Source organism: Panthera leo, chromosome B1, assembly GCF_018350215.1.
Source record: "Panthera leo isolate Ple1 chromosome B1, P.leo_Ple1_pat1.1, whole genome shotgun sequence".
NCBI lineage: Eukaryota > Metazoa > Chordata > Mammalia > Carnivora > Felidae > Panthera > Panthera leo.
In genome coordinates this window covers 13,845,506-13,869,882 of record NC_056682.1, presented here as the reverse complement: position 1 = coordinate 13,869,882, position 24,377 = coordinate 13,845,506, and the positions used below count along the sequence as shown (strand labels likewise).

The 24,377-nt window shown below is 41.0% G+C and overlaps 1 protein-coding gene across 3 annotated transcripts in view; it reads right to left on the bottom strand.

The window, feature by feature from the left end:
• TENM3 (teneurin transmembrane protein 3) overlaps positions 1-24,377 on the bottom strand; it is a 451,547-nt gene that overhangs the window by 124,863 nt on the left and 302,307 nt on the right. For all 3 annotated transcript variants that reach the window (XM_042934226.1, XM_042934227.1, XM_042934228.1), the window contains exon 6: positions 13,522-13,644. In XM_042934226.1, coding sequence (XP_042790160.1) covers positions 13,522-13,644 — 123 coding nt within the window. The remainder of the gene's footprint in view (positions 1-13,521; positions 13,645-24,377) is intronic.

Sequence of the window (24,377 nt, the reverse complement as noted above, 5' to 3'; positions counted from 1 at the left end):
ATCGTGACCTGAGCCGAAGCTGGACGCTTATCCGACTGAGCCACCCAGGTGCCCCTATGTCATAAGTTAGCTTTTAATGAAAAGATGAAGGAGGGCAGAGAGAGAAATGGAATTTTTACTGAGGGCCCATGATCTGTCAGGCAGTTTCACCCATACTATCTGTTTGGAACTAAAAAAACAAAACAAAACAAAACAAAACAACAAAAACAACACTACTCCCTGAAGTCAGTATTATTTTGAGATGAAGAAACTAAGTCTCAAAGAAGTGAATTACCTGCCCAAAGTGAGTGGTAAAGACTCACACTGAGGAGTGCAGAATTCCAAAACTATGTGTTTTACACAGTCAGCAGTGAAATCTTTGCTTTTTTATTAAAAAAATATTATTTTAAATTACGAAGTTTTGGATCTATTTCATATAAAATCAGGTGTGGTAACCCACTGAACCACGCTAGAGAATCTGCTTAGCTTTCAATTTTAGGATATAAAGTTATAGGCTTTTTTGAATACTTATTTTTATTGGGAAGAAATGACCAGTTCTTATTACATAAAAACTGCCATAGATACCCTTAAAATTTTTTTTTTAATGTTTATTTATTTTTGAGAGAGAGAAAGAGAGGCAGAGAGAGAGGGAGACACAGAATCTGAAGCAGGCTGCAGGCTCTGAGCTGTCAACCCCTGATGCAGGGCTCGAACTCATGAACCATGAGATCATGACCTGAGCCAAAGTCAGACACTCGACCAACTGAACCATCCAGGCGCTCCATAAAAACTGACATAGATACTCTAATGTGATATTCATCGTGTTATAATTTATACTACATTCCTACTAGGTTTTTGGTCTTTTGGTTGACTTACACGGGAAACTATTTTTAAATACTGAGAAAAGTAGTAGTCCCTTCTTCCCGTGAAGACTGGTTTGCGCACATGTCATATTTATGGAAATAGCTCATATGTGGACACATTCATCAAATCCATACATCACTAAGGCTATTGTTATAATTTACTGTTATTAACAAGTTCTATTGTTATTTTCTGAGGTTTATGTGATTGAATCTACTCAGGGGTGTTGATCCTATGAATTGCTGCTATAAATGTTTTTTTGGTCACTTTAATAACATACCTGTGCTTCCAATACTGGGAACTTAAAATGGTACGAATCAGAATTGTTTTCCAAACCATCATCTTGGCCCAAAAGCATTAGCTTTGGAAACAGTAATCAAGTGATGACTTCTGGGGTTTTAGGTTTTGCTTTGTTGCTTTGTCCGTATACTGATTTTGAGGGGTCAGGATTTTTCTTATAGAAATGATAGGTGTGGGTACTGTTGTGTCAGTAAGTGTTGTGATTACTTATCTAATCAGTCCCACCCAATTTAACAGGCGGCTCTTTTTCAGAAAGACGGTTCTTTCATTTGTAAAACAAAAAACCAAGGTTCATTGAATAGGCTTGAAGGGAGGGGGACAGTAGTACCTGAGATCATTGTTTTCTTGTCTCCCTGTAATGAAAAAGCCTGAGTAATCATAACATCATAGCATCTCAGAGTTCAAGTGCCCATGGAGGTCATTTAGTCCAGGAGTCTTCAAGTAAGAGTAGTCATATCCCTAGGTATGAAGATTACTTGAAGACCTTCCTCCCTCCCTCCCTCCCTTCCTCCCTCCTTTCCTCCCTCCCTCCTCCTTCTTTTCTTTTATTCATGAAGACTTTTCAGTGAGGAAGGGAGTAGTCTGTTTTAAGGGAATTCATTTCTAGAACCTCAATAATTCCCGGATGTAGACTCTCTTTACAACAGAAGGGACCTTTCACATACTCAGTATCTTACTCTGACGCACTGTCTTGAGCATAAAGCTTCCAGTGTGCCAAACAAAGGCAAAATTTAAAGCATTCTTGTTGATGAAGCCTCCTTTATTCGAGACATCCTAAGCCCAAGGTAGGGCTTTAGTGTCTTTCCTTGTCTTGCACATATTTCTATCAAGGACAAAGTGTGGCATTAAGAATTGGAATATTTAAGGCTGTTGGTAGGTTTTGAAATCTGATAGATCAAGAAGGAGGGAGAACCTTTTCGTGCAATGACCTTATCATTCATCCCAACCATTGGCAAAGGATGCTCTTCACTGCCAGTAGAGTTTCATGACTGCCAAGAGAACATCAGTGAGGTGAGAAATAATAAAGGCAGCGATGCCTTATTCAGTCCAATTGCCAAACTCATGGCAAGGATTTGTGCTTTATCTGTCTACTATCTCCCTCGAGTAGGAGTGCAGAATTGTGAGACTGTGACAAAGTGGATATTAATTTATTTGAACTGAAACAATACGTCAGACTTCTTCTGACAGAGTTTGATTCTAATGAGTAGTATCTCAGCCAGTAAATTATACAGCATTTCCCGTAAGTTAAATGAGCTAGTTAGAGACGTTTAAAGCATACGATACGACGAAAGCATTAAAAAATATCGCAATAACAAAGATGAACTAAAATGAACACAAGGTCCATCTTCCACCCCATTCTGCACATAGCAGATTAAACAAAGCCACAGAGTAAAGGAGTAACGGGTGCGATTAGTAGTGTTTTGCTTTCTTTTTGGGGGGTATACTGCACAGAGGCTGACAAATGGGTGGTTCGGAAAACTTGGTAACAAATACGTGTGAAAGCAGGTGGCTCTCAGCTCCGTGCTTCCGATGAAACTGAAGAAGAAATGTGACGGAACCAACAGCTTGTAGACTGCTAAACACACCTTTTAGAAATAGATCACAGGGGCACCTGGGCGGCTCAGTCAGTTGAGTGTCTGACTCTTGATTTAGGCTAAGGTCATGATCTCATGGTTCCTGGGATTGAGCCCAGATGCTCTGTGCTGACAGTGTGGAGCCTGCTTGGGATTCTCTCTCTCTCTCTCTCTCTCTCTCTTTTTCTCTCTCTCCCTCTCCCTCTTTCTGCCCCTCCCCAGTTCTCTCTCAAAAGAAATAAATAAAAACATAAAAAAAAGAAGTAGGTCACAAATTCTTGACATACGAACAATAAGGATTTCAAATAGTTGAAATCACTCTAAAAAAATCCTTTCCTTCCCATCTGCTTATTTTGTGGTTAAGATTTCTTATGTTTATATTCATAAAAAAAAAGAAAAACAGGAATAAAATTGATACTGAATCTTGCCTGGCTTTGTAATAATTAATATCCATCCATGGGGGCACCTGGGTGGCTCAGTCGGTTAAGTGTCCGACTTCAGCTCAGGTCACGATCTCTCGGTTCGTGAGTTTGAGCCCCGCGTCGGGCTCTGTGCTGACAGCTCAGAGCCTGGAGCCTGCTTCGGATTCTGGGTCTCCCTCTCTCTCTGCCCTTCCCCCCCTCACACTCTGTCTCTCTCTCTCTCTGTCTCAAAAACAAATAAACATTAATATCCATCCGTGAATACATGAATTATTTGGAAAAGTCCCCAGTCATCTCATTCAGAGAGGTATTTTTGATACATTTTCGCCTTTTATATTTAATAATTATAAAAATGTTTACCATTTTTATAATAGTTAGGTTGATTTCAGCCAAATGTGTACAACTAATAATTATAAATGTAATTTGGTATAAAAGGAAACAGGCTTTTTAAAAACATGTATGAACATTATGGTGGTAGGAAATAAGATTTAATTAAAATTTGTATTTATAATTTGTTTTAAGGCACAAGAACGAAACAGTTTGAAGGTCACGCATCTATTTTGGCTTTTCCTATGAAATACGAATCTCAGTCTAAAGTGGCCATCCGCTTCTGTTTGCTTCCAATTATGACACCATTTAGAACGAATTTATTTTGAATGAAAGTCTTCGAATGTGTCTTTTCTAAAAGGTAGATGGAGACCTGACCTCTCATTATCATCAGTGATGTAGAGATACAAGGACATCGCTGACCTTCTTCTGCTTAAATCCACTGAACTGGCAGCTTCGTATGACATTCCTGCTAAAGCCTCTAGTGTGAATGTCAGGGGACCATAGTTTTGTGAAGGGGCTTTGTCTGTTTAAATTCTGCACTACCGCTTTTCAAGTCCCGGCCGGTCTCTAATTTGGCCAAGTCAAGTGTGGTCATTCCTGTTAGCGTTTCCAAATGCTCTTTATTGATCGGAAACACACCTGGGAGTCAGCGAGCCATTGACACGGCTTGATAAACTTGTAAATACTTGAACAACCTTTTCCTCTGAAGCTCATCATTCCTCTCAGATAAAAGCCTGGACACAGATGTCTTTCATCATGCCCTGAATTCCAGAAAATTTTGGCTTCAGAGGAAATAAAAGGAGGGCCAGTTCTGGCGTGCTCTCTCCTCCCTTACTGAGATCACTCCATCCTTAAGCCCCCGGAGCCTGAACCTGGGAATGATCATAGGAATCAGTAAGGTTGTTTGTAGGTTTTACTAAGAGAATAAAGGAGGAAGAATGGAGGAAAAAATAGACAGGGCCACAGAGTGCCCTGGAGTTATTCTAAACTCAAAGCTTGTAGGTTAGGAATCAAACCAATTAAAGCCTTCACAGTAAGAGGGAGGTGCACCGTGTCTTCAAACACAATAGGGTATCATCTTGAAGGTTTTTTTCCCCCAACGTATCCTGTTGGGCCTGAATGTGGGAGCCACTAGGAGTCTTTTTACCTACTAACTGTGATTTTCCCTTTCATCAGTAACTATGTGTCCCAACAGTCCACGTCTTAAAATATGGTTGTCAGAGTGTGAAAACAGAAAGAGGCCACGTCCCCAAAGCCATTGTTACTCCTCGCCCTCTTGGGTGAGCCACGGTTTAGAGGCAAACGCATCGGTAGATGGCATTTTTTCAGATAACGCATTAACAATGCCTTGAGCTCTCAGATACTGTATAAGTAATAGTGTACCAACCCTAGATGTTACAAGGATCAAATGGAATATTGAAATCATACGGGTAGTTAGGAGGCTTGGTATCTAAACATTATTTTGTGACATCAGAAAAACCACCCAAAGCTGCGAAAGACTAAATATTTTGCCATACGTATCATGAATCTGCTGCCTGCATATGATGGGAATAAACGAGCCTTTAATTATTAAAATGGAAAGGCAGAAGAGAAATCCAACTGTAAAAGTCTAAGTCAATTGTTAAGGAGGGTAAGTGATATCTGGAGTCCCAGAGAAGCACTAATAATTAAGATGTCAGGAAGCAAGGTTAGGCATCTACAGACAATCAATAGCCCACCCTCCAACTCTGTGACCTAACCTTGGATTCAGACCCTGACTTTGAGATCTCGGAGAGAACATCTCTTTTTATAAACAACCACACGCCGTAACTTACCATCGCGGACACAGAGCGTTACCTCGCAGGCAAAGCGAATTAGAACACAGCTGCCTTGCAAACACAGTTTAATGAACAAAATCAATACAGCACCTAATGAAGGAACTATTACACGTCGCAACAAACATACCATGAACAATACCGAGTAAAACTCACGGCACCTGCCGTCCTGTTAGTTCATTTCTTCAAATCACCGGCATCTTTAAACTGCTCTAAGTTTTAATTCTCTGAAATTGTCCAGTAGTTGAGAAAATTCATGCATGATGACCAATAAAGTGAAATTTAAAAGCACTTGAATTACATTGTTTAAACAGGATGAATCCTACATGTGCATGTATATATACATGCACACATGTACAGTTTTTAAATTTGTACTCAAACAAAAGGAGTTGGAAATTTCCTTTGTTTAGATATAATTGACATCACACATTGTATTTGTTTCAGAAGTACAATGTAATGATTTGACTTTTGTTGTATACAACTGCGAAGTGATCACCACAGTAAGTCTTGTTAACAGCCATCATTTCACATAGTTATAATTTTGTTTCTTATGATGAGAACTTGTAAGCTCTACTCTCTCGGCAACTTTCAAATATCCACTACAGTATTATTAACCATGATCACCATGCTGCATGCAGATAGACTCCATAACTTACTTATTTTATAACTGGACATTTATGCAAAAGGAATTTGTTGTTTGTCTGTTTGTTAGTTTTTGTTTGATTGGAAAAGTAATTTTCCAGAGTTATATTAGCCAAAATTTACGGCCTTTCGTTGTCTTACGTTATCCCAAACTATTCTATGCTAAATTTTGGCATCTGTCTTATTGTTCCTTTTAAATAAAGGTCGTGTTGAAATATCCTACTATAGGGCCCTCTATTTTCCCCTATGTATGCATTTGCTAACTCATTGTCATTGCCTGCTTGACTTCTATCTTGCCTAGCAATTCACAGGCTCTGAGAACAACTGTGCCTTTTTTTTCCTACTGCTATGTTCTCAGAGCTTTGCTCTGTGTATGGCACATAATACATGCTCAATAAATAAATGCGCAGTACTGTGCATTCAAAGGAATCTTAAGGATAAGATAGATTCCTTTCATAAAACCCAAATAACTAAAAATATTAAGCCAGGAGGAGTTGGTTAATAATAAGTAACTAATAATAAGGATTTCTATTATTGCTTTAGAGAATACTCTGGATGATGATTTAAAGATACATCTTCTTAAAAATTTAGCTACAGATTACAAGTGCAAAATCTAGAACTGCATTAAAAAGAGTGAACTAATAATTATTGACATGTATCAAATGCTCGTCACGTTCCAGTCAGGGCTTGGCATCCTTCGTGTGTTCTCTGATTTAAACCTCAGTGCCACCCCATGCAGAAACAGGAGGTCAGGGAAGGTAATTTATGTAAAGCCACCCAGTAAGTGACACAGCTTCAATTCTTTTTTTTTTTTTTTTTTGAATATTTATTTTGAGGGACAGTGTGTACATGCACATGAGTGAGAGGGGGAGGAGCAGAGAGAGAGGGAGAGAGAGAATCCTAAGCAGTCTCTGAGCTGTCAGCACAGAGCCTGACACGGGGCTCGAACCCACGAACTGTTGAGATCATGACCTGAGCCGAAACCAAGAGCCAGACGCTCGACCACTGAGCCACCCAGGTGCCCCGACGGAGCTTCAGTTCTTAACCACGAGGCTCTGCCAGCATTTGGTTTGTGCATACTTTGCAAGGCGCTGTGGTGGGTCCTTTATGCACTTTATATCATTTAGTCATGCTATTTTCGTACGTTCATTTGACAAACACGTAGTGAGCACCTTTTACACGTCTGTAACTGTGCTGAGAGCTTGGGACAGGGCAGTGGAAGATAGATGTGGTCTGTGCCTCATACTCTAGCAAAGAAGGCCTCCATGAAGTAGTAATGGTGATAGGCACAAACATTCTTCAAGCATTTTTATGTATGATACACCATTTTCAGTATTTCCGCTGAATACTTAAGACTGTTCCAATGATGAGAAAACTTAAGGCCAAAGAAGCTACATACTTTGTCCCATGTAACAAAGCCATTATTGATCAGAACTAGGATGTGAGGCCAGAAGGGGTAGGTTGAAGAGCCTATACTCGATCTTCCTCCCGTACTGTTTCTATATTAGAGTATGGCGTGATCAACAGCCAGAATGTGGAAAGCCTTGTAAGTCCCTTGTAGGCATCCGACCAGAATCTAAGTCACTGAGGAAGATCAGGTAGGGTACTTATATCTCAAATTTGTGTCTGAAGACCGTGGGACAAGACTGGAGACGTAACGTCCCAGATTGAAGGTGGCTTCTAGAATCTAGGTGAGAGATGATGGATCCAAGAGACACTGTGGGGTTGGAGCGGACAGGACTAGATGATGGACTGAATATGGAGGTGACAGAAGAGGAGGAGACAGGCTTGCTTCTTCAGCTCCCGGCCCAGGTAACTAGGTGAATTATGATGCCGTTTCCTGACACAGAAAGCCCTGGAAGAGACACCGATTTGGAAAGAGAGATGACGGCACTTGTGTTTTCCAAAGATGGCGCCCACGGCATCTTCCATTCCATAGGCTCTTACGCAACGAATCCCTGCCACTTCCTCACACAAAAGGGGGAGTTTGGTTCTCCTTCCCGTGCATCTGGGCTGATCATCCTGGCTCTCTGGACCAACGGGATGTGATGAAAGGGACATCTGCACATGTCCAATATCTTAGGATGTGAGAAGGCTTGTAACGTCCGCGTTGGTTTCTCGGAATGCTCCCTCTCTTGGGATACGTCCCTTCAGCACCAGCTGCTATGCTCTGAGAAGCCCAAGCCACATGGAACGCCCTGTTTAGATGCTCTGGTCAACAGCCACAGCCAAGCTAGAGCTCACACACAGCACCAACTGCCAGCCACCTTGGACTTCTGGCTCAGTAGAGCTTTCAAACAGCCCCAGCGGACATCTGACAGGAACCGCACGAAAGACCCAAGCGCAAACACAGGAATTTCCCCAGCTGCAGAATCAGGAGAGATGACAACAGTTGTTCTTTTCGGCCACGGACTCCTGGTGTGGCTCGTTAGGCAGTGATAGAGGACCAAAGCAGTCGATGGGTTCAGTTTTAGACATGTGAAGTTTGAGGTGCTTGGAAGACACGCAGGTGGAGAAGTTCCAAAGGCACTTGGAGAGATTTTACACAGTCGGTGTCTGGATCTCAAAGAGAGAGAAATATCTACGCCGCACGTATTGGTTTGGGAACACACAGAACGTAACATAGCGCAAAGCACATAGCACGCATCCGAAGCCAGGAGAGGGGATAAGAGAACCCAGAGGAATTATACTCTGAAAAGAGCAGAGTTCTGAGAAACAACAATGTGGGGGGGGGTCCAGCGGAGACGGGCGAGCCGACTAAAGAAGCTGAGAAGTCACTGCCAAAAAGTCAGGAGGAAAGCCAAGGTGAATGTGGTATCACAGAAGCTAAGAGAAAAGAGCATTTCAATTCGGAGGGATGGATTAACTATCAACTGCTACCAAGAACTCACATCTGGTAACGACTGAAGAGGATTCAATGACGATACAGACAGTGCAACGGCTAACTCAGGAAGACATGGGTTTCGATGAGTGGTGCTAGGCACATCCGTGAGAGAGGAATTCACGGATGGTGAAGAAATGAACAGAGAGAGATTACACTCAAGAGGGGCTGGCTGTAGGGGCACCCGGGTGGCTCAGTCGGTTGAGCGTCCGACTTTGGCTCAGGTCATGAACTCACGGATCATGAGTTCGAGCCCCGCGTCGGGCTCTGTGCTGGCAGCTCAGAGCCCGGAGCCTGCTTTGGATCCTGCGTCTCCTTCTCTGTGGCCCCCCCCCGCCCCGCCACTTTCTCTGTCTCTCTCTCTCAAAAATACATAAAGATTAAAAAAATTAAAAAAAAACAACAAGGTTGGCTGTAAAGGGAGAAGAGAAAAATAAGGTGGAGCCGGAGTGGGAGGTAGAGTCAAGGATTTTTTTGTTTTTAGAACCTCCGGAGTCTCCAATGTTGCCTAGAAGGTGGCAATAGGGGGGCTACTTTGAAGATACGGACTGGAATCAAGCGTACTCATGGAAAGATCAGCCTTAAGTATGGGGCAAAAAGAGTGAGAAGTGTAGATCCAGACACACATAGGCGTGGAGATTTGCTTCCAGGAAACGGAGAGAACTTCCTCTGAAGGTTTCTGTATGTTGTTGATTGGAAAGTCCATCCGCGGAGAGAGCTGGGCTTCCGAGGACCGTCGGAAGATCTGGAGAAATTGTTGACGAGTGTGGAAAGAGTTGGCATGGGCAAAGGAGCCAGGCTGCCAGACTGTTGGGAGTCAGTGAGCCAGGAGATGGCCAGGACTATTTCCTCTTCACGTGCGAGGAAAGCAAGCTCAGAGAGGTTAAGTAACCTGCTCAAGGCTCCAAAGTACGTAAATGAAGGAGCTGGGATCTGAAGACAGGCCCCTGTGACTGTTTCCAGCACATTAGACTAAATGAATTCTTTGGTCCAGGGGAATAATTTTAGTTTCTGGAAAAAGACTGGTATTGGAGGCTCAAAAGCCTCATTCTTACCTCTCCCTTCACATTGTCCACACCTATCGGTTTCGCCTGAGATCCCACACTTCTGACATCTCATCTCCAAAATCTGGACTCAAAGACGGTCTCAGGAATAATCAGTAAAGGATCATGGCATATAATACAAATTCTTCTTTTACGTACTAAATACCGCTTAGAAACTCCCGTTCAAATGAGCTTACAAGCAAGCAGGGAGTTTACAGAAACCTTAGCACCACGATTGTTCCTTAGAATTATATTTGTAAAATAAAAATAAAGGAGGACTGGATGAACAAAAGTACGGTATTGAGAAGCTACCACGAATCAATTGTCTCATTACGTTTAGCACAGTTAATTCGCCCAGTGAGCCTTGTTCAGAATTCTAAGGATTTCTTAAGGGTTGTAATCTAGAATTTCTAAAGAGATGACGTGATATATTTCTCTGGATAGTTTATAAAACTGAAATAGTAGACGATGGTGTATGGAGACTGCAGGATCATCACAAAGGCTTAAAAGCCATGATTTTAAGGCACCTCCCCCTTCTTGCAAACGCAGGCCCGTCACGCTCCCCTGAGCCCTGTGTCTTTAAGTATTTAAAAGATACATACCAAGAAGCTTTACTTGGAAAAATGGAAATAAGAATTCCTTATAATTTAGGGTTTTTTTTGGGCGGGGGGTAGAGAGGGTACTATTCAAGAAATAATAAAGAAGACAAGTGACTACTGTTTAGGTCACACTTTGGACAAGGTCTGAGTCAAGAGCTGGCCTTCTTTCCAAAAGGAAACATTCGTATGAACTCCCAGGGCAGCTGGCCGGCTGGGGACTCAGCTTTCCTCCAGGGAACCTAACTCATCCTGGGACATCTGCTGACTGTTCCTTAGGTAGGGGGCTTCTTCACAAGGCTTGAAAGAAGTGACTTTACTTCCATGGAGATACAGCTGTTCCGCAGGCACATAAAAACCGAACCCAGTGCATTCTAGGGTCACCTGGGGAACTGCAGTCTCTCTCAGAGGAGGGGACTTTCAGAACAGTGTTTTTTTGAAACTGTGGACCACAGTCTTTTGCAAACTGTGGAATTATCGAAGTGAGTTTCAACCAGCTTGTATAACTGGGAAACACAATAAAATAGAGCGAAAGCAAAAAACAAAAAACAAAGAAAACCAGGTGTCTTTCACACAACGAGGATAAGCATTATTTTGGGAACCAGATTTCAGATGTATGCGTGTGTGGGTATGCAGATTCTGACATAATGCAGATTTCTCTCTGCGGTCATACCGGATAGTTGCAAACTCTTATCAGCCACAGAATTTCTGAAGCCGTATGTACATGATATTCTTTCAAATGCCTGGAACTGACAGGATCCCAGACAGTTCATTCCAAGGTTGTCCTAAAATCTTCTCACAGATCTGAACCACTGAGCACCTTGACCAACGTTACAAAGTAAACAGGTGAAGAAGCTAAAATTTGAATAGAGGTTTAGGCGAGCTGAGGAACGTTGATGCAGACAGAGGAGGGATTTCTTGGCCAAATCCCAGGAACCAGCACGAGGCTCGAGGAGCATCTCTGAACCCACACTTTCTCGGTATTATGCTTTTCAAGTATAGTGAAACTAATTAGCCTATTTTCATTTTCCGCATACTAACAGGTCAGGATGTAGTAAAATAAAACGTGTCTACAATAAGCCTTTTTCTCTTTAGTCTAATTTCTTGGGTCTGTAAAAAAAGTTCTCTACATGTGTGGTTCGTTAAGTGCATCGGGCCTTTTTTAAAAAACAGAAACCATCTACTTTAAGAGACAGGCTACATTTCAATCTACATAGACTAAAAATAAACACTCTTAATTTCTGTGCAGTTACTCGATCAGTTCACATGTGTGTTATCAGTGTACGAAAAATTACATAATTGTTTACTTAATTGCAATTTCCCTCACCTACTGTTTTAATTACTTCGGGTGTGGGGACATGTTAGTCACCAGCTTGCAGCTTCTTGGAACATGGAGAGCTTTGCATTAAAAGGCTCCGTACAGGTGTGGGGCCAAGGGTGTTTGTTATTACTATGAAAATCCTACGTCTTATAGGATTCCTCAGTCTCCCCAAGAAGGAAGAGAAACGTCATAGGGTATTATTGTTAAAATAAAACAGAAGATGAGAACACAGAGACCAAAAAAAACCCCGACGGAAGTGTTAGCCCTGGTGAATGGCTACACGTAACATAGTAGCATATGCATAAAAATAAACAAATATATATTATGTTATGTATAAATCGACAATAGCTTCTTTCTGGTCTTGCAAAGAAACTAGCCATGTGAGGATGAACATAATTGATGCCAAAGCAGAATACAAATACATGAGATAAGAAGAAACAAGGGGGAAGAAAAGCTTGGGAATTGCTTAAAGGCAGATGATATATTTATGTGACAAAAAAAGGTATCCTGATCCGGTTGCTTTGAGATATGAAGTATTATGACATTTTGCAAAAAGCCAGAGAATTCCAAGTGTCAAAACATATATACATGCGCACACACATATCAAAATAATAGACAGGGATACACAATATAGATATAGACAGGATAGACAGGTATATGGTATTATATTATATATGATATAAATCTACACACGTATATATACATTTTCCTGGGAGTTCATATGGAAAAATGAAATAAAACATTCTCAAACCTCTTAAATTCCGTTTTTAATGCAGAACAAAATGCTTTGAAAGTCTGTTAGCCAAAGGGCAAACTTTTTTTTTTTTTTAATGCATATTTATTTTTGGAGAGAGAGAAAGACAGAGAGACAGAATGCAAGCTGGGGAGGGGCAGAGAGAGAGGGAGCCACACAATCTGAAGCAGACCCCAAGCTCTGAGCTGTCAGCACAGAGCCCGACGCGGGGCTCGAACTTACGAACAGTAAGATCATGACCTGAGCTGAAGTTGGACGCTTAACCGACTGAGCCACCCAGGCGCTCCCAAAGTGCAAACTTTTGAAGGTTTACAGCAAGGGCAAGCAGAGAAAGGTCAATAAATTCTAATCCTTTAATGTATTTTGTATTTGAAAGCTTTTATAACAAAATTAATATAGTATTCTATACTATAATTCCATAAGCTAGTTGAATGAAAACAAAGCTTAATATGCCCAAGATAATATAAGAGATGATATATTGAATTATAGCCTCTCTACAGACTAAAAGTAAAACCAAATACACAACTGCAGGAGGGAAAGCCAGAAATGCCCAGCCATCAAATCGGAAGGCAGAAAATCATATTATTCCTATAATAAAAATGTGAACTTCCAATCTTTCAAGTGAATGACTAAAAACCCCTCATTAAAAGATGACGTCATATTTCAAAATCGTTTCCCTCTCGGGGCGCCTGGGTGGCTCGGTTGGTTAAGCGTGCGACCTCGGCTCAGGTCACGATCTCACGGTCCGTGAGTTCGAGCCCCGCGTCGGGCTCTGTGCTGACGGCTCGGAGCCTGGAGCCTGCTTCCAATTCTGTGTCCCCCTCTCTCTCTGCTCCTCCCCCACTCGTGCTCTGTCTCTCTCTGTCTCAAAAATAAATAAACGTTAAAAAAAAATTCAAACGTTTCCCTCTCCCAGATATAACTGGATGCGACATGGATACAAATGCATTTATGGGAAAGAGGTATGAAAAGAAACGCACACGACACGGAGCTCTTTCTCTTACCATTGTCGCCAGAAGGTAATGACACAGTGTTTGTCGGCGCCGCCTCAGAATTCACTTTTCCGTTCTCAAATGTGTCGTTTTCGGGCTGCTGCAGCTGCCAGTTGAGGCCAAAGAGATGCATCGCTGGGGGTAAAGAATGCGAGTTGTTGAAAAGTCTGCTGTTTTTAGCTAGGACGGCACACGGTGAGCATGTTTACAACAGGATTCGTACGTTACGTAACGGTAACATCTCCGCGTTCTGAAATACTAAAGATGATTGTGTTGCAACAATTAGAAAATAAACAGCTTCTAACACAATCGCAGTTTAGGTATCACTGCAGTACAATATTGGTACCAGAAAACTCAGGGGAATGAATCTCTATGTGCTCTGCTTTGTCCGAGTTCCACTCCTCACCATCGCGGAGGTAAGCGGTAAAGTGCTCTGCAGTGGCATCTGCTAAACTTGCCTGACCTCAGGCCATTTGCACATGTCGAAACCTTCGTTGCAACATCCTTATATTCTCAAGAAACATGACGCTACTCATTTGGACTAAGGTAAAAAGTAACTACTGGTCTCACCGATAAATTTGCTGGCCTACGAAATGATCAGAATGGATTTAGATGCACAAAACAGAGTGACACTGGACTATTCTAAATTTAAGACGAGTTTATGACATTCCATTAAAAAATGGCATGGATGACGTAACATGTTATGTGTCAGGTAAGTTCACGTAGAGTTTCTGAGGTGGGTATGATAAGCTTGCAGATTCATGAAAATTTTGTAAGTGTGTTTACTGATTTTCTTTATTTAAAATATTTAGAAAGTAGACGACTATAAGACTTTCTAATTATAAATTTATAAATGTAACAGAATTTGAAAAATTTTATTTTTAATATATTTGAAATATTCAGATCACTGTAATAATACTGACTGCTAACACTCAACTAAACATTCACTTGTGTTCCACAGAATACAGTTTCAGAATTAATCCCCAAGGAGGCTAAATATCCACAGGGAGACACAGTTGTAGTCACGATAAGTATTGGAATTTACGAGAGAGGTGAAGAAAGACATAGTGTTTAAGAAGTATTGTTAGACACAGCATGATAACTACCACTGTCAAAAGGCAAGCCCTTATTACATATGCAACATACGCAGTAACACAATTACACTGGCACAGTGGAAAGAAGAGGGGTTTAGAGGTTAGATTTTGGTTTAATCCTCAACTTGGGATGAAATGATGTAATACTGTTAATACTAGTTTTACTTACAAAATGAGGTTGGTCCTTACTTAATAGATATGAACTTTCTAGATCATATAGGTCTATGGGGGCATATGATGGACAGTTAGTTAATATATAGCAGGACAGCTCCTAGTACGTAAGTATTTCATTTATTTATTCTGTACTCTACTGAACTATATGAAGTCACCTGACCAGACCATGGAAGCTCTCAACATATAGTCTCTTCTGTCTGTAATGCTCACCATCCACTGTAAAATATCCATTCATCACTCAGATGGTAGGCACCAACGATGTGGGGAAGCCGTCTCTGACTGGGCCGACCATCTCCGTCAAGACCGTTTTCATTTACTTTTGTATCTCATGTACCTTATACGTAGGAAGTCTTAATAAGTATCTGTCAATTTCATGAAATCTATGTTCTGAGGTTTCAAAATCAAGAAAACAGTTGTGGATGAAAACACAGCAATTTAAAGGAAAAGTTAATAATATAAAAGAAGTGAACGGATAAGAGTAGGGTGTTATATTATTAGTAAGTGATTAATGACTGCATTAGCATAACAGTATATGAAAAGTATATAGTATATAATAGTATATGAAAATAGTATATGAAAGTCCCCTAGTACCATACACAGTTAAAGTTAAAAGATTCAACAGTTTGATTTGAAAAGATTTCAACACTCTACAAGTTTCGCAGTCTTTCGTGAACAATACCTGAAATACAATCATGCCCTAATAAACACAGCAAACACAGATACACACAGAGCTACACCTACCCTGTATATCTGTAAAATGTACATACTCCCCTCTCGAATTATAATCTGCCAGCAACTCCTTTCAAACTCTGGTTTTTCAAGGATTAAGATATACGTTATAGAATCCCTGAATTCAAAAACTGTCAACTTGTAAGGAAGTATAGCTTCACATGTCATTTTGCATTAAATTGCTTAGTATCTGAGCGGCAAAATGTCAGGAGCTTTCTAAACATTTATCGCTTCATACGTTTTTCAAGGTTTCAGATATTTCAGCAATTTTTGAATGAAATAATGGGAACTGGTCCTGCATACAGGAGAAGGTTTGACAGACATACTTTGGCATGCCAATGATAAATATTCCGAAAGGGTCAAAGTTTCTCCACAAAATAATTTATCATCATTGTGGGCTTTTATGTAACATAAAAAGTCTCCCAGGATGATAGATTTGCTTATATTATTGGTTTTAATAGACTTTGAAGTCAAGAGAGAGAGAGAGAGACTCAAGAGAGAGAATCAACGGAAACTGCACGATGTCAAATATTAGAAAGTGATCTTATGTGTGTGTTTGGAGAGTGATTTTATTTTATTTTGTTTTTTTTTTTTTTTGCAATTTTTTTTGTTTTATTTTTTTAGGCAATAGCTTTCTCATATATATTTTTCTTACAGAAAATCTCAATAAAATGAAATTCCAGTTCTACTTAAGATGTTGTATAATGAGAACCCTACCCAGTAATATTACATCTTTTAACATCGCATTCAAAACAGAGACCAACAAGTTGTTTGGTCTTGGGGTATTATGTACTTTGAAAATCTTGGGCGTTTGGTATTTAGTGATGCTCTTGACGCTCATTACGTGTAACTTGAGATTTTTATACAAATACAGGGTGTTAGTCAGACTGACTCCAAAAATGACAGAGGCAAAGACAGAGGCAGCAAACTCATAAAAGTCAAAAATGCGATAGAAATTACTGAGCACTGGTGCAATAAAACTCTGTGGGAAGTCTTGGCAGACAAAGGCAGGGAAAATCGGTGAAATAAACTACATATGCAAATAAAGGCGGATGAGCTAATCCTTCAATGCCTGAGCTGGAAAGCACGTTTGAAGCCCTGGGAAGGCGTCTGGTGCCACTACTCATGAAGGGTAAAATCAATCCTTGATTTATGCATGAGCCAGTGGGGGGGCAGGGGGTTGTCCAGAAGTGGCTGGGAGCTAGCTCTGTGCTCTTGTGAGCCCCTCACCCCACCCCCCCCCCCACCCGGGGCAGAGAGCTTAGGTGGGCAAGCCTGCACACAGTGTTCCTTGTGTTGGTGTTAGATCTCTTTTTAAAGAAAACATTCACTGGACACTTACTATGTGTCAAATGTGTGTTACCGCCTCACCTGTTTTATCTCCCTGAATCTTCACAAAGACCCCACTTAATACTATTTTTTTTTCATTTTAAATCTGAGAAAATTGAGGCTTTTAAAAATATTTTTCAGAGAAAGAGAGAGAGAGAGAGAGAGAAGGGTAGGGGCAGACAGAGAGGGGGAGAGAGAGAGAGAGAGAGAGAGAGAGAGAGAGAGAGAGAAAGAATCCCAAGCAGGCTCCACACTGTCAGTGCAGAGCCTGGTGCAGGGCTCGATCTCACGAACAGAAGTGTGAGATCATGACCTGAGCAGAAATCAAGAGTCTGATGCTTAACCAACTGAACCCCCCAGGCACTCCGAAAACTGAGGCTTTTTGAGAGTTTTAGGTTTCAAGCAGGTCAACAGTGGACGTTGCCCTTAAACCCAGACCTGGAGGACAGGCATTCCACAACATGCCTGTCCTCTCTTCTACCGGGGGGCAGTGGAATGTGAAAATCCACGCAGAAGGAGGTGAAATGTGACTTTTGTGGGGGCCGCAGGCTAGACAATGTTTTCTACTAGATCTGGAAAACTGAAGGCAGAGATAGCATCTGACGGCGGAGGATGGGCAAAGATATTAATAAGGAACATTTGTGTATTCCAGGCACGGTTCTTCTGTATGAGTACTTTCCCACTGTACTATATTCTCTTTTTGAGGAGAATAATTTATAGTAATAGGATAATGATGGAATTAACAACGGGCTATTGTGGTTAACTCTAAGAGTCTGAAAAACAGCAATTTAAAAACTACATGTAAACCCTACATGTGTGTATTTCAAAGTTACAGAAAGAGCATTCATATAGCTTTAATCTTAAAAAATTCGTTTCTGATATCTTGTTTCACAGTTTTATATTGCTATTTCCATGTATTTCTGGGCGGTTTTAATGAGGGGTGGGGGCTGGATTCATATCTAAAATGTTATTCAAGGAAGAATGGAATTTGTGAATGGCAGCAGTAACTGTATGTCTGCTCGAGTGTGTTTTTTTATATTTTAAAATACTTTGATGTCTATTATGTTCTAATAATGTACTGCCTGACGGGGGTCATTATCCCTGTTGTGAGTGAAACACAGGCAGAGACAGGGTTAGTGACTTACCCAATGTTTTTTAAAAAGTTAGTGTAGAAAGACAACTCATGATACGAGATCTCTTGACCCAATTTCAGGACTTCTCTTCCTATACGGTGCTGTTTTCCTTCTGAATTGTTCTGAATTAAAACTGAGCATTCACATTAAAGAAATTAAAAAGAAATTTTAACACAAATTGTTAATTTATTTTTTGACAGTACATATAATCAGAAGCTGTCCATTTGTCGAAATTGGCTTCTAAATACAAGATGTTTACCCACTGAAAATGGTAGCATTTTAAAATCATTTGTACGCTGTTTGTCTGGAATTAGAATGTATTTTCTTTGTATTAAACATCTTAGAAATTATGGTTAAGTCCCCAGTTGGTCTACAAATGTCTGTCCTTATATCCAATAGAAATAAATATACACACAGCACCAAAACACATGAACAAGAATGTTCTCAGAAGCATTATTTGTAATAGCCACAAACTGGAAACCCAGATGTCTGCCAGCAGGAAAGAGGAAAAACAAATTATAGCGTAGTCATACAAGGGATTCTATAGACCGATGTAAATGAATAAGGCATTGCCAGATGCAACGGTATGGATAAAGCTCACAAGCACAGTATCGAGCAAGAGAATCCATTCACAAAAACAAACAAACAAACAAAACCCATGAATATTGTGTAAGTCAATGCGTATGAAGTTCAGAAGCAGATAAAATTAACTGGTAGGAACAAAAGCCACCAGAATGATTACCTCTAGGGAGGCGGGGCTAGGTAATGCCTGGCAAGAGGCCATAGGGTACTTCTGGAATGCCAGGAGTATTTTATTTTTCTATCTGGGTGGGGGTTCCACTGGTATGTTCGCTTATGATCTGTATACTTTTCTAAATGAATATTACACTTAAATTAAAATTTTTATTCTGGGGCACCTAGGTGGCTCAGCTGGTTGAGCGTCTGACTTTGGCTCAGGTCACAATCTCATGGTCCGTGAGTTCAAGCCCCACACCGGGCTCTGTGCTGACAGCTCAGAGCCTGGAGCCCGCTTTGGATTCCATGTCTCCCTCTCTCCCTACCCCTCCTGTACTCACGTTCTGTCTCTGTCTCAAAAATAAACAAACATTAAAAAAATTAAAATTTTCATTTAAAAGCAGTCCATCTAACACATAGCAAAAGTAACGAATGTAGATTTTCACTTCCCCACACCCTCCCTGCGGGGGCTCGTCTCTCTAAGGCTCCTAGGTGTTCATTTAGGAAAGATACCAATGTAGAAGGGAAAGTGACTCCATCAGAGGAACTGGAGGGAAGAGTGAGGAAAGGCTTCTTTAGGGCAAATCTTGGGTGTCAGAAGGAAAGCAATTTGATCACACAAATTCATGTACTGGGGTTAACGACTGTCAGCTCATGGCCATCCCAGACTGATTTGTAGTTTAAAACCATTGTGACTTGTCTCGGGGAGGATGGGGAGAAATTAGAGCCCTTGTACACGGTTGTTGAGATTGTGAAATGGCTCAACTGCTCTGGAAAACACTATGGTAGTTCCTCAAAAAAAAAAAAAGAAAAAGAAAACTGGAACAACTGTATGATCCAGGATCCCACTCGTGGGTTATACAACTCAAAAGAACTGAAAGCAGGGACTCAAAGAGATACGTGCACGTTCGTGTTCACAGCAGCACTGTTCACAGCAGCCAAGAGGCAGAAACATCCCCGTGTCCACCGACAGAACAACCGATAAAGAACACGTGGTGGATACGCACAATGGAATATTACTCAGTCTTAAAAAAGGAAGGAAATCTTGCCACGTGGTATAACATGGATGGACCCTGAGGACGTTATGTTCGGTGAAATAAGCCAGTCACAAGAAGACAAATACTGTTTGATTTCACCTATAAGCGGTATCTAAAGTAGTCGAATTTATATGGTGGTCACCAGGGGCGAGGGGTAAGGGAAAACGGGGAGTCGTGGGTGAAAAGGTGCAGAGCGTAAATTCCGTAAGATGCCGAAACGCTGGAGATCTGTGGCCCAGCAATGTGGATGTGTCACAGAGCCCATGAACTGGCCAGACTGCTTGTCTACCACTTAAATCACGCCCTTAATTTCCCTGCTCCCGTGCCTTTGTTCCTATCGTTCCTGGCTTCTGGGATGCCACCCCCAAGTTGTGTCCGATGAGCTCTCGACCGATACCCGGAGGTCTAGTTGACATGATATTTCTTCATGAAGCCTTCCTGGAATTGAGAACTATTCTGCACCACCATAACACTTTGTAGTGTTTTACCTGAAACATCTCACTTTGTATTTGAATAGATTTTTTACTTTCTGCAGTGTGAGGCATGGGGAGTTGCAAGAGAACACGAATCTTGGCAGCTAGGGGGTAAAACAAGCACTCTGAGGGGAAAAAGAGAGACGAGTGTGGGAAGAAAGGGAATAAACGAGAGGATTTGAGCTCTGAAAAAATGAGACGATCGTTAAGGGAAAAGTTTAATACATAATTCAGTTTTTTCAATATTGTGCTTGAAGTGGATCTTAGAGGCCTGGATCTCTGTGGCTGAACTGGTCCCTGAGAAACAGGGGTGACTAACAGAGCCTCTGAGACTGTTAACCGTAAGAAGAAGCCTTGGGGGCACTGAGTCTAATTCTTCCCTTTTTCTCAGGGCAGGAGAACCTAGATTTCCAAGATGACGCCCAGTCTTTTTAAATTAGTTGTAATATCTAATCACATTTGTCAGCCTCAAACGCAACGAGCATATTTTTAATAACATCACCCAAGTCGATCATAAAAAAAAAAAACAACTATCATGATCATCAACTCTAGGAGTAACTCACATGGGTGGTAAGCCACCAATCACCAGAGCAACCTAGGTTACTAACAGCCAAATAGTCTATTTCAGGCTGTATCTTTTTAGGTTGCCTCACGGTGTTCTTAGATTACAACCAATCTGAAGATGTTTAAAGTGAAATATTTCTTATACGATTTAAAAAAATCCATTCTATAATCTCTCAGTTTTTCTTCCGTAGGCTTTCCCAACTCATGTTAAGACCAAAAAGAAACAACCCTCACTGATCGAAATAATTTTGAGACAGGATTCTAGTGAAGGATTATCAGCGAGATTTTACGACGACATTTTCTTTCAGACTCAAAGGCCATTTGAGTGAAATAAATTACAGCATACGTTCCTTCTACCCTTCAAGGCTGATGGAGGTGAAAGGAATCCGCGATATTATAGCTATTTTACCTCTTCCCCATAGAAAAAAAGGGCATGCCATTGTTTTTACCCAATATATGTTGGTTTGATACTTAAAAGCCAGCATGTGGCATACTTGAAACCAAAATGTGTCATTAAAGAAAATTATACACCACCAAGCAGCAAGTTCGGTGCCATTTTTAGTTCCATATTGCGAGAGAAGGTGCCAAATTTTGATCTTGTCTCTGGGGACCATGCCACGAAAGTTGTTATCACAGCTACTATTATTTCTACTGGCATGATTGCGTTCTCGGATACTGCCAAACACGGATGGGAAGGAGGGGTGGTGACAGCTGGTGACACGGTCCAGCAATCTGCCAGAACCATGGAGCAAATTATAGGGGATGTTGTGAAGCGAACACAGAAGCAGGCACCCTTGCCATCGGAAAGCCGAACGTAGCTTCATGCCACCAGAACCCTGAAGAGTAACATTCTGAGGCTTTGGCAACTTAGAGGAGAGTTCTTAGCGCGCCTGCCGTTACTGGCTAAGCGCTGTTTAATATTACAAGATCAAACAAACATTCTCACAAAGACAGAAAATAAAATATGAGGTAATACGAGAACCAGAAAATATCATCTTGAGAATGTCTGCAAGTCAGTTTTGTTGACGCTTCCAAAGCCTTGCAAGTTCACCGACGCAAGCTAAGGTCTTGAAGTTCCCCTTTCGTGTAACTGACCTCACATCTACCGTGGTGCGTTTTCCCTGAAATAATCTTTCTGAGGAAGATTCATTAAGAACATGTTAGGGGCGGCTGGGTGGCTCCGTCGGTGAAGCGGCCGACTTCAGCTCGGGTCACGATCTCGCGGTCCGTGAGTTCGAGCCCCGCGTCGGGCTCCGTGCTGACAGCTCGGAGCCTGAAGCCTGTTTCAGATTCTGTGTCTCCCTCTCTCTGGCCCTCCCCTGTTCATGCTCTGTCTCTCCCTGTCTCAAAAATAAATAAATGTTAAAAAAAAAAATTAAAAACAAAAAGAACATGTTACTAGAGGTGGCAAGAAAAGAAAGTCAGAATTTGACCTTCTATAGCGAAGGGCACAGTTTTCAACATATTGCCTGTGGCGCCTCGTGGAGCCTTTGTTTATATTAAAAGAGAACTGGGTCCCGTCTCGATTCTGGCTCCAACTACCTGTGGGACCTCAGCAAGTCACTGGGCTTCTCTGAGGCTTGTATCTCCCGTTTATATAAATATCTGAAGAGCTTGCACGGAACGATCTTTAAGGTCTCTCCCAGATTTAAGTTCTTTGGTCCGTCGATATGTTTTAAAATAGGAATATTTAGACTACATCATTGAGTATGGGCAAAAACATCAGGCATCAATAAGATATCAAGATATTAGAATACTAATGCTGTCCCTTTTTTTTTTTTTTTAATTTTGAAAATAAAATGGCAGAGGCCGAACTACCACGTCACACACACAATTCCCCCCGTATCTTGGGCTTTGAAGGCAACATTTCCTCATTTTTTGTTTCAATTTCATGAATACATAAATACACAGGATGCGCATGTGCAGTGATTCGATTTTATGGAACAAACTCAGAAAAATCCTCTTTAGTATAAGGTAATGATTTGATGTGATACAGGCTTACAGGACACAGCCCGGTTTTCAATGCGAAATGAAAGCATCTCATGTAAAGATGTAGTTTGTAACTTGGACCCCTACTGGTCTGAACTGTCATTAGGAATACATAGTTTTCCATAAATTAGCTTTTGTTTTGGATTTCCTGCTGTGTTCATATACATGTTGAGGGAGTGTGTTAGGCAATATTTTGGCATTTGAATACATTATTATTTGTTATTAGCTTTCTAAGTCTAATATTATTCCAACCGTCTGTATCTTGCCTCCCAAACACGGTTGTATTTATTTATCTATCTATTTATCTATCTATCCATCCCAAATATGGTCACTCAAAACTCAGTATTTCTGGAAAACTTTCGTATTAGTACGTATTCAAGCTGTCACGAAGGAGAAGGGTATTATCCCAACCATAGGATATTTTGATATTCAAAGGAGCTAATAACACTTGAGTAGGAAGTTCCTCGGAGTATTAGAAGATAACATGCTAAAATCATAGATTTTATGTAAACTAACAATTTTTCGGGGAGGGAGGGGGAAAGAGAAAAGGAATGGCTGCTGATATATGTCCATTCTGGGTCTTTCTCCTTTCTATTCTGTTTTTGGCATAATGTTGCCAATGTTAAGGTAGAATCACTTGGGTGATGAAAATGTCTTGATGAGATAGTGATTCAGTTACATAGATTTGCCAGAATATTTGACTCTTGTTCTCTTAAAAATTAAGTGTATATTAAAAATTTCACTTCTAATTTCATTGCTTTTTTTTTCTTTCCTGTGTCGATTCAGTGTGACACACTGAAAGTGCCATTGAGGGGACAGTTACTCTAGCCGTCCACTGACGGCCAATGACGAGGCTGACGGGGCTTATGAGAATCCAGCTGTTGTGTCTGTCACCAAGGGAATGAAATCAGGACTTCGAAAACAGGCTGCTTTCCTAACGTTTCCTTCATTTTCTCTCATGTCCAGGCTCTGTTTTCTGAATGAAAGAAGCATTCAGTCTCCAAGCTCATGGAGAGAACAACGTGTTCGCCATTATGATTAGGGGTCCAAAGGGGCCAGTCGTTATCAATCGACTGGGTAATCCTTGAGGAAACAGTTGTCAGCATTAAGGAATATGGCAAGAGGACCAATTTCAAGAGCATTCAAAATACACAATGAAATCATTTACATGATGTATGGACCATTCCCTGCATGCCAATATACTGACCTTGCTCTTCTCACGAAATGTACGTAACAGAGGATTCATCAGCGACAGCTGTTAGCAGCTTTGCCATTGAAACCTCATGGATCTACTCATTATTCAAAAGCCAGTTTTCATCTGGATTCCTTCCTTCTGTAATAGCGTTAAGAGCTGTATCTTACTTTTATGTAACCAGTGTGTATGCATGTTAATAATCTACTTAAACAGAGAATCTTTTTGGCTTGTTTTGACTATTTGGCAAAGGGAGTAGAACAGACCTGAAAATTAGAATTCTTTGGAAGTGTAAGACACTTTAATCCTCTTTATTAAAAGACCCGACTATTAAGGACATGGCGATTCCTAGAGGAAAACTGGTTTATTGAAATATAGCAAAGTGCAGGGGCACCTGGGTGGCTCAGATGGTTAAGCGT